Source organism: Takifugu flavidus, chromosome 11, assembly GCF_003711565.1.
Source record: "Takifugu flavidus isolate HTHZ2018 chromosome 11, ASM371156v2, whole genome shotgun sequence".
In the NCBI taxonomy this organism is placed as follows: domain Eukaryota; kingdom Metazoa; phylum Chordata; class Actinopteri; order Tetraodontiformes; family Tetraodontidae; genus Takifugu; species Takifugu flavidus.
Window position 1 is genome coordinate 3,790,243 of NC_079530.1, and position 11,045 is coordinate 3,801,287.

The following is an 11,045-nucleotide window of genomic DNA, read 5'->3' on the forward strand; positions in this document are numbered from 1 at the left end:
AAAATTTCAAATATTTTGTTTCTTTATATACTGACACAAGACATGTGAGTATTGGCTAGACTCACACAACTCCTGATGTCCACTGCAATGGACAATTTTGAAAAAAATCCCATAAATTAATGATATAATATATGTTCACAATAACTTCAAATAGTATCACTTGTAACAGAATAAAAGTCAGTATAATTATAATTATACTGACTTCCAATTTGTTTGGCCACCATGAACATAAATGTATATTTTTTATTTAAAATGGGCGCTGACTCTTCCCTCTCTTGTCCTATGTCTGTCACTCTTTCAGAGGATGCTCAAAGTCATGACATGACTGTGATTGGATAATCAGGAGGCAACCAGTCAACTGCATTGTTGACATCATTCAATTACAGAGTATTTATTAGTTTAAAGACAAAAATGTGTCCATTCCAATGGACAAAGGGCACGGCATGGCACGGCACGCAAGCGCGATTTCATGCCCGTTTGGGATAAAACCTGGAGAAAAACACCACATCAATGTCATCAGTGGAAGGGCATGATCAATTGATTGTGCGGCATTTCTTAATATAGTCTTTAAGGACGATTTATCGGAATCCCATAATTGTGTTTGCATTTCAGATTGACCTAACAACATTCAATTCGAGCCTGAATATGTGCATCAGCGTCTTTTGGCGAACGTATTGAAATAATTAGCGTATTTGTATAAATCGGTCATCCGCTCTCATTTAAATCCAGAACTATGGCTTTTCCGCCCCTTGGTGGTAGGAAAGAGCAGCGCTCTGGCGATGGAAGTGCCACCGTGTCCGTTGTGAGCAGTGTCAGCCGTTACTGGGCTCTAAAACGTCTTGTTTACAGTGGCTGTGCCAGACACTCAAGATCCGTCTATTCAAGGTGTTACAGGATTTTTTTAACATACGTTTACTACATTCTGCCTTCTAACGGTCATTATATGAAACCTCCAATCTGGATCGAGGCGGCAACAACAGGAAGAAGAAGATAGAGGAATTCTCTAAGTCTTCTCGGGAAAAACTAGTCCAGTCCAAGAACAAAATGTTTTCCAAAATTACGTCCATTCTCCAGCATGCAGTGGAAGCGGTGAGTTTAATACCTTACGTAAACATTTATTCAGAGAAATGCTACTGTCCTTTCTTTAGATTCAGTGGCGAAGGTCAGCATTTGGTTGCCAACTAGCATGCTAACGTATTAGCCGAAGCTTGTGTCTTTTGTGTCTATTGTGCATTTGTTAAAAGTAATTTGTGAAAGAAGTCCATGTGAATGTGACTGTGGCCATTTAACCACATTCTAAGACGCATTCGCATTGCCACTTACTTTGTGACAGCAAGGCATTTGGGCATGATGTTTTAAAGCTGGGCTAGTTGGCCACGAATGATAGCCGATAGCCTCAGGTAGCTAGGAACGTATTTGGCTATCTGATTTCAAAACAGCCCACTATCGCACTGTGTAGAAATAATAAACCAATGTTGTGCAATCGTGAGACAATTACATTAAAGAGGTAGTCCATGTTATGTCATGGCTTATCTTAAAGCATTAATCTTAAAGCTAACGTTACTTAGCTTGTGAGTAGCTGTCCTATAGTTCACATGAGCCAGTAAGGTGTAGAATTGGGAATCGTGACACTCCTGAGTTTAACACGTTTTATACAAACTGTGACAAAATCTGAATTATCCTTTGCCCGTCACCTAGGACAGTACTGCTAATTCAGAAAGTATTGGCAACTAATATGGTCTCTTGGATATTACCTATATACAATAAATATACTGTTATTAAAGGCTAATACCTGTGAACTGCGACAGTTGCATAAACCTTAAATAACAAATCAACAGCGGGGTGTTTCGCCTTCACTCAGCTGAATAAATGCATACATTCTTCTGTTTTAGCTTGCCCCATCACTGCCCTTGCAGGAAGACTTTGTCTATCACTGGAAGGCCATTACACATTACTACATTGAAACGTCAGGTAATAAGACTAATTTGTGTAGAGTTTATTTCTTATTTTTACTATGAACTTCAGCTCAAGAAAGGTAACTGGGATCAAGTGTTTTTATTATGTCTTTCATTTATGTATGTCTGCATGCTGACTGCTGATTAATATAAACATTGTCTTTAATTTCCCTCCCTTCAACTTCATCAGCTACATCAACTAGAAAAAGTTCTTACTGCACAGCAATATAGTGGATTAGGAGAAGATCTGCAGAGATATGTGCTGAACTTGGGGAGAATGCTGGGAATCCACGCTCGTTAGTTTCAACAAATGTAATACAACTCTGAACAAAGTCCTACTTTAACCTTTTGTTAATGTTGTTGAGAAACAACAAGCTGAACATGTTTGCCCCCAAAAAAGAAACCACTGTTTTTTTTGCAGTATCTCTGGTTGGGCTGGTTTTACCAACTTTACTCTGAAGAGTGACAGGCTGTACCAAGAATCTGAATTATGCAAATATTTTACCTTTGGGGCTGTGTAATGTCTGACTTAATGTGTTGCGACTAAGAATGTGACTTATTTTTCTGAAGATGCATCAGGCAGCAAGACCGTCATCAGTCAAATTTGGGGGGAAAAAAAGCCATTATACGCATGTCTTTGAAGTTTTACATCCATTTAGGATACACAGAATTTGTTTGATTTAGAAAACTGAAATCTTTCCTTCAAAACCTACCTAACCTAACAGAGGGAGTGACATTGTTTCAGTCATATATTGAATTATCAGGTAGATCTTTGGTGTCTTTATGTTTGTGCTGCTCTTTTCATTTAAAACTCTGTGCTGTGTGTGTTGCATTGTGCTTGAACCAGCATGCTCTAACAGAAGCCTTTTGATTTTACATGGTTTCCTGTTTAGATGACAAAGCCCCAGTTACAGACACAAACATCCCCTCCCACCTCGAACAGATGCTGGAAATCCTGACCCAGGAGGAAAGAGAAAGGGATTCTGGGGAGACTGGACCATGCATGGAATATCTTCTGCACCATAAGATTCTAGAAACCCTGTACACATTGGGGAAGGCTGATGTAGGGCCCTCTTTTGTATGCTTTGATATAAAATTGTTTCTGTAAAGAAATAAAGATCAGAAAGTTATTCTTTTATACATAGTTGGCAGACATGTCATGACATTGAATCTATATTTTTAGGTGAAAATAGTAGAAATGAAAGTTACTGTTATTTCAACACCTACCACATTTTATTGTCCAGTGTCCCCCTGGAATGAAGCAGCAGGTGCTAACCTACTACACAAAGCTGCTGGCACACATCCATCAGCCGCTCCTGCCACACATCAACGTCCACAGACCTGTACAGGTGAGCAGGCAGGTTTTTATTTTCGCAACCCTCAAATAGGGAGCGTTAATTTTGGCTTTTCTCTCATGTGACTTTCCTTGATCAGAAACTAATACGGCTTTGCGGGGAGGTGCTGGCTGGTCCGACAGAAAATGAGGAGATTCAGTTCCTGTGTATAGTCTGTGCGAAACTAAAGCAGGACCCATATCTGGTTGATTTTTTTCTTGAGGTGAGTTTCTTTGATAGTTGGGGAGAAAAACATTGGTGACACATACGGTATTATAAATGTAGTATGTTCCCAACTTACACTATAACAATCTCTTGTTCATGATGTTTGTGCAGAACAAGACAAAGAAGCCTAAGCCAAAGGATCCTGGAGGGTCACAGATGTTGAAGGACAACACTTTGACTCTGGACACTGGTCAGTCACTAACAAAAGAGCCGATTGATCCCCAAGAGGAGCCAGCTGCTGCAGCTGCTGCTTCCACCTTTAGTCCAACCACAAACAACAACAGTAACAATTATAATCTCGTCAGCTCTCTGCTTAATCTCACGAGGAGCCCAGTAAGTGAAACTTGTGAAATAACATTTTGATTTTTCCAAATTTCCCTTGATTAAAGGAGTTGTTTTCTGCCCTGTGCAGGACGGCAGAATAGTGGTGAAGGCATGTGAAGGCCTAATGCTGCTGGTCAGTTTACCAGAGCCTGCAGCTACCAAGTATTTAACTGAAAACGCAGAGCTCTGTGAACTTCTGACTGAGCGGTTAGTGTCCTTCTATAAAGCCCTGCCTCAGTCCATGGATCCTCTAGACATTGAGATGGTTGAGTCAGTCAACTGGGGGTAAGTGTTCTGCTCTGTGTTCTTTATAAAACATGATTCAAAGTCTCTGACACTGAGTCTATTTTAACATCATGAAATTTTTAAATAACAACATCTGATACGGGTTAGATCAGTGCTATTTTTACGTTTTGTTTTCTGTTCCTCTTTTTCAGTCTGGATGTTTATAACCTGAAGGAGGATGCTGCTGTCTTCACAGGGAAGAGGGCTCTCATCTCCTTCCTCTCCTGGCTGGATTACTGTGATCAGCTCATCAAAGAGGCTCACAAGGTCGTTGACTGATATTGTCTGGTTGTGTTTTCAAATATACCGCCACAATAGAGGAATTCCTCATCAAACAGATGCAACAACCACTGAACAACAACAAGCACTGTGTTCTTCACTGCCTTTCAGGCGGCAGCAGCAGTGCTGGCAAAAGCAGTGAAGGAAAGGTTCTTTGTGTCTGTTATGGAGCCACAGCTGATGCAGACGTAAGCCAGGAATCATCTGCCACTCACCCTATCACTGTGGCTTACGAATACATTTTTTTGAACACATTTGTTTTTGTGCACAGGTCTGAGGTTGGCATCTTGACCTCAACAGCCCTGCTCAACAGGATCATCAGGCAGGTGACATCTGAAGCTCTGCTGAGGGAGATGGTTTATTTCCTGCTGGGGGAGGATGGAGAGCTGGAGACCTCTCCTATGAGCGTCCACTATCCACTCAGGCACAGACTTATCGAGCACTGCGACCACCTTTCAGATGAGGTTTTTCACCTAGTTTTTATCTCTGGTGGTTTTGATGGTTTTGCAAGGTCAGCTCACCTCAACATTTCAGGGCGGTGGCAGAAATGGCACCTGATCTTTGCAAGTTCAGATCTTTTAAATGAACTGAGATTTAGAAAAAGTGGCATGTGTGGAAACTTGTTGGCTGTTCATGGGCAGCTATTGCAGGCTGCTGTGTGCTCTGACATGTGTTTAAGAGAATGCTGCATATTTGATGTTCAATGCCTGTGTTTGAAATATTGTCAACATTTTACATCATTTTTCTAAAGTTCATTGTTAATCACATTATTGTGCCTTAAACAATGACAAGAACATTTTAGAGTGCAAATTTAAGTTCCAGTGAGTCATACAATTAAACAGAGAATTTTAATCTCTATCTGAAAGCAGTTGTATACCTTTTCATCACACCCGTGAGGAAGTCATCTCTTATGTTTAAATCAGACTCTGCATCTTCAGGTCTTCTCAGTCAGTGAGTTCTTGTCTTCTTGCTGTGTTTACAGTTGCCTTGCCCCACTGTTCTCTTCTGTTTGTGTGTGCAGATCAGCATCTCAACATTAAGGCTGTTTGAACAGCTCATTCAGAAGCCCAACCAGCACATCCTCCACAGCTTGATTTTATGCAGTCTGGAAGAGAGGAATTACTTGGAAAACAAACCACAGGAGGAGCGTGAGACTCTGGAGAATGGGCAGTTTCATGACGCCATGTAAGGACCCGCAACTGACCTCTGATCAACCTGCAAAATCATCTTTATGTGCAGTTAAAGTGGAAATCAAGAATACATTGAGTTATTTTCAAATATACAACTGGTAAACTCTTGCTCTTGTGTTGTCAATACATGGCCGGTTTCTCCCATTCTGAGCATTCTTTGTAAAAGGTAAATCAATTTTCATAGCTGTGACATTGTAAAGCCGTAAATAGATTCTAGCTGATATAACTGATTTTTGATGCAGAAACACATTAATTTCCCCAATTACGCAAGAGAACTGGCACTGACTAGATTATTCTGAAAGTTGTTGGGGTATATTTAGGAAACTCGTGGAACTATAACAATGGAGGATAGGAAATTAGAAGAATTGACACTGGTACAGCATACTGACAGTATTGAATAAAACTGATCACTGATCAGAATGACACAAAAATCTAATTTGACCTTCATGTAGAGACCTGGAAGAGGACCCATTGTTTGGTGATGAGGGTCCTACAGATAGTAGGCCACCCAATTCTGATTGGTTCAGTTTATCTCCTTTGCAAAGTCCAGACCACCCAAAGAATGATGTTAAGACGGAGGTCCACAAAATAGTCAACAGGTGAGCAGATTCTTGGTTGTACAGCAGAGGCCTTAAAATCAACAATGTTCACCTCTGACCTTATGTTGCAGTTTCCTGTGTTTGGTGCCAGATGAAGCAAAGTCATCATATCAGGTTGAAGGAACAGGTTATGACACCTACCTTCGAGATGCTCACAGACAGGTCTGGCACTGCTGCCTAATTTTAAAGAGCAGAAAGTCGTTTTGTTTTTTTTTTCCCCAGGAAGTTTCTCAATGTGACTACCGTGAATTATTATTTTCAGTTTAAGGACTTTTGTGGTGTTTGCTTACATTGGGACTGGAGGGGGAACCCAAAGCCTTTTGAGAAGTGTAACTTGGACCTTCCGTTCTTTGAAGGCCACTTCCTCAAAGTTCTCTTCGATAGGATGGGCCGTATTCTTGATCAGGTCAGTTTGAAGAGGCGTGAGCAGAATCTGCACATTTATATTCCACCAATTCTTTGTTGTTGCCTTACACACAAAAACATGCATGCTCGGGGTGTTTTTAGTCCCAAGTTGTTTTACAGTAGATTTATAACAGATGTCCTTCTCTGTCCTGTAGCCTTATGACGTTAACCTGCAGGTGACAGCTGTTCTGTCCAAACTATCTTTGTTGCCTCACCCCCACTTGAACGAGTACCTCCTGGATCCTTACATCAACTTGGCCCCTGGCTGCAGGTCTCTCTTCTCCGTCATTGTCAGGGTAAATGTTGCTGGAGTTCACCGCTATTCTGATCCACGTCTATCCTGAATACTGAAATGACCTCTAGTCATGCCATAGAGCAATGGTGTCAAAACATTTTTCAATAAAGGCCCAACACGGAAAAATGAACAGGCAGGGACCCCACACCAGAGGTGACATATTGACCCTTGAATACTGCATGTATTGATAACTCCTCTATAACGTGAAGAACATTCCATTCTGGGAGTAGCAATGCTGGCAGTTCAGCAGAAAGTTTGGCCTTTGACACACAAAAGACTTCAGAGATGGTTCCCTGATTTAACAGGGAAAATATTTGTTCACGTATTTGTTCCTTTTCTGTGGCTTCTCCTCAGAAGAAACCTAGCCTTTTCCAAACTCCAATATTAGTCAGGTAGGGACAGGAGCAGATGTTAACTCTGGTTGAATTATCTCACTGCATTTTGATACGTTCTAACTGCAGACTCTTCCATTTCTTCTGTGTTCACAAGGTAGGGAGTCAAGAACACATTGATTTCTTTCTTAATGACAGAAAAATCTTGGAAATGCTGGTTTAAATTCTGTGACGTGAGGTGCAATCACAGATGTGTATTTCTCCTTTTTAGCAGAAAAGTCAGCCTTTAAAAAGCAGACTTGACTGCAGACAGTATGGGGTTGTGTCTGAAATCAATTTTTATTAAAGTTAAGTTTCATAGTTTTCTCAAATGAGGAGCGTTACATGTGGAGCACGGCTTTTCTTTGCCTTGTAGGCTCTTGATCACTGATGAGTAGGATCAACTGAAAACACCAGATCTACCAGCCATAACCAGCTTTTTGATGGATTATACAGTGCATTTGAACAGCCTCACATCTCTTTTCTTTTACCTTGACAATCACCATCGATGTCATATACAGGCTCCGTCGGGTGTAACTCCACTTGTCCCATTTAAGCCTCATCTTATTACCTGCAACTGACAGATTCAAAAATATCACAGCCCATCATCATACTTTTCAGGCTTATAGCAAGCAGCACCTCTGTACAGCGAAATAATTAACATCTGTCTGGTGTCTCTGCTCTCATCACACAACAGAGGAAAAAAAACCCCAAAGCACAGGCTTTATTTCTCCACTGATGTCCTCAGTTCACTGCACATTATTTCTGCGACTTTGAGGCGCTGCTTTATGAACTGACCGCTAGAGAATTGTAGGCAATGCTGGGCAATAAGATTCACTACTTACTGTTGTGTTTTCCTGTATTTTGTTTTTTTGAGCTTCCGGGCTAGCTACCATTTGCTTGACTTCCTGTGTACGTTCAGCACTGATGTATGAAGTGTAGCTCTGAAATTTGATTTCATAATACTGATGAACATTGTACTATTTCATCACAGCAACAGCTTAATTACAAATCAAACACACACATTCTGTTGACTTACCGTACAAGAAATACTAATTTTCCCAGCATCACTTGCTACGTTGGATTTCTACCATTTTTGGTGACTATTACTATACTATACATCCTTTACTGAATTTTGTTTGGTGGAGAAGCATCGTTCTTGGCCCTAGATCCATCTAGTGTTAAGACGGGGAAGGGCAACTTAGTTGAGCTTCATGCACAGGCCATATTCATTATAGGTTCATAATGTGCTAAGGGCCAAAAAACCTGGACTGAGGGCTGCACTTGGCATTCCCCTGATGTAGAGGCTGTGTGTGAAGCTGGTGCTGGCAATAGACTAAAGCATTCTATCGCTTTGGAAGAATTCATCTTTGGTTGTGAAACATCACCAACACACACCCAGCTGTATTGAAATCCATAGAATTTTACGATTAGCTGGTAGATTTTGTGATGATTTTTGCCCTGAAATAGAGTACAACTACGACCTGAAAACTCAGCTGGCAATAGTTCTTGCGTATCGCACCATATGAGTTTGTAGGAAGTTATTTATCCGTTTGATGTGTCACATATTTGTGATTTTGTTTTTGCGTGTGTGACAGGTGGTTGGAGATCTCATGATGAGGATTCAGCGTATACCAGATTTCACACCCAAACTGCTGCTCGTAAGGAAAAGACTCCTAGGTTTGGAGCCAGAGGGCATCACGTACGTGTTTCCAGTGTTTCAGTGAAGTCTTCTGAGTTGGTGTTTTAAAGTCATTTCTCACCTTGGGGTTTGTCGTTGTAGCATCGACCACGTGACGCTTCTGGAGGGGGTGATCGTGCTGGAGGAGTTCTGCAAAGAGCTGGCAGCCATTGCCTTTGTCAAATACCACACTGCTTCCTCATCCTCACTGTAAAGCTTGATTCCATTTGTCTTGGAGGAATTGGGTTGAAGTTAGGTCATTTTAGGGCTGTGGCGCAGGGTGGGCAAAGCAGTTTCACCAATAGCTCATCCCCACAGGACGGTTGAAAGAACCCACAGATCCAATCCTTTTCTGCTCCACCATGATAGGTCTGAGAGTGCATTCACTGCTCCACTGAAAGAGGAACAAAACAGATAGAAAGATATGCTCCCACTCCCACACCATTTTTCTTTTTAACCTGTCAAATGGAGACAGATCTGTAATTAGAACAAGGGAATAACAATGCTTGTCTATTTATTTCCTGTGCCACCATCTGTCATCTGTAAATGTCATTGCCTTAGTGTGGAATCACACCTTTCAGTTACAGCTTGTTTCCTTTTGAAACATTTTAAACTCCTCATGGATTATCTGTTTGAAGACAAGGAGGGAGAAAACACCCACCCAAGACTTTTGATCCCTTTATGTACGTTTACTTAGAAACTCCTTAACCTGCAGTATTTACTGCATTCATATTTTATATACCGAGTCCTCTTATTTATTTGATTTCTGGTTGCCTTTTTAAATGTCATATTAGGAAGAAAATGTAAAGCAGTCAAACCAAGGACTAAGTAGATGGTTACCCTGTATTGTCACTTTGTCTTAAAAGCCTTCCCTCATCTGGAATCATCCAAAGATTCTGATCACATCATTTAATGGTTTTTGCAGATAATCACTTTGTAGAGCTCTCAATGCACGGCACATTCCACTGTTGTGCCTACATCTGTTATTTATGTCTTATTATTTTCACACTCTTCATAACTCGGACACCTGCGTATTCCTCATTTATTTGGAATATTGTGCTTCTTTCAATCCTCTTTTCACTATCTGAATTATTTAGTTCAGTAAGTCATTGACCAACAGCATCCTCTTCAGGTTGGTTATACTGCTTTGATAAGGGTGTTGTGTTCACACATTTGTTGATATGGTATTAGTAGTGAGCAGACTTTATGGATTGGAGATTTTGGAAGCAGGGATCTTGCTTGAATGAAGATCGAGGGGATTTGGTCCTGTGTTGCCAGCATCATCAGTAATTATTTAAGTGGAGACTGAAAGGTTTGTCTTCATTGCTGAAATACCTAAACCTAAATACCTGGAGTCAGATTTGCACATTGTGTTTGTTCATCCTTGTTCATAATGTAAATACCCCCCCCCCACCCAAAAAAAAAACCAACAAATGTTTCATGAACCAAAAATATATATACCGGGAGTAACATTTCTATTTTATTGGGAACGATTTTTAATTACCAATCATGCACATTTTAAAATCTATCTTTCCAACATGTTCTTTACATTTGTATATTGTACAATAGTAATACACGTTTAATACCTGCATCAATGCACGTTTTTTCTTGTGTAGCAGATAATAAAGCAGTCCAGCTCTGATCTCTTAGCTGTTAGCCTCATTAGCTGACAGTAAGATCTGTTACTTCACACTGTGTGTCTGAGATGGCTCCTGGAGCCCTATAAGGCTGCACTGCAGTGTTGGTGATTGTGTTTTGCCATATTTCTTCTTTATGTTCTTAGATGTATGGGGCTCATTTTCAAGCTGATGCCAACTGCATTAGTCATGTCAGCTCTGACATTAGTTGTTTTTCCTTCCTTCACTGCTTTGCCTTGATGCAATTATGGGATGGGACTTAGATTTTGCGCTCATGGCCAGTTTGATTTGTGCATAACTGAATCTTTAGGTTGAGGCGTATGTTCTTTCATTTCCTCACAGACTGTTCTCTTGGAGGTCTTGGCTTCATTTATTCCTGAAAGATTAATTTCATTAAGGAAAGTTAAATATTCTCCGTCCCAAATAAATTAAAGAGCAAATGTCCTCCAGCAGGGAAAGTGATCA

General features: G+C 40.6%; 1 protein-coding gene across 3 annotated transcripts; it reads left to right on the forward strand.

Annotated features, from left to right (window-relative positions):
* The first annotated feature begins 757 nt into the window (after window positions 1-757).
* On the forward strand, window positions 758-11,042 carry fhip2a (FHF complex subunit HOOK interacting protein 2). Of its 3 annotated transcripts, XM_057047720.1 has the most exons (18): window positions 768-1,089; window positions 1,893-1,971; window positions 2,146-2,267; window positions 2,849-3,018; window positions 3,200-3,304; window positions 3,390-3,512; window positions 3,626-3,847; window positions 3,927-4,123; window positions 4,276-4,390; window positions 4,514-4,590; window positions 4,674-4,866; window positions 5,424-5,587; window positions 6,045-6,191; window positions 6,263-6,353; window positions 6,454-6,597; window positions 6,752-6,892; window positions 8,861-8,964; window positions 9,046-11,042. In XM_057047720.1, exons 4-18 carry the CDS (start codon window positions 2,899-2,901, stop codon window positions 9,155-9,157), a joined length of 2,055 nt encoding a protein of 684 aa, XP_056903700.1. In that variant the 5' UTR covers window positions 768-1,089; window positions 1,893-1,971; window positions 2,146-2,267; window positions 2,849-2,898; the 3' UTR covers window positions 9,158-11,042. The 3 variants fall into 3 exon arrangements, with proteins under 3 accessions (XP_056903699.1, XP_056903698.1, XP_056903700.1); XM_057047718.1 differs by lacking the exon at window positions 2,146-2,267 and having other exon boundaries at window positions 759-1,089; XM_057047719.1 differs by lacking the exons at window positions 2,146-2,267; window positions 6,045-6,191 and having other exon boundaries at window positions 758-1,089.
* The last annotated feature ends 3 nt before the right edge of the window (window positions 11,043-11,045 follow it).

Bases quoted from the DNA above. Each gene is read 5' to 3' on its own strand.
- fhip2a (XM_057047718.1), top strand. From the start codon at position 1,045: ATGTTTTCCAAAATTACGTCCATTCTCCAGCATGCAGTGGAAGCG. The intron at 4,391-4,513 runs GTCGTTGACTGA...ACTGCCTTTCAG, and splicing joins TCATCAAAGAGGCTCACAAG to GCGGCAGCAGCAGTGCTGGC. The intron at 8,965-9,045 runs GTACGTGTTTCC...TTGTCGTTGTAG, and splicing joins TTGGAGCCAGAGGGCATCAC to CATCGACCACGTGACGCTTC.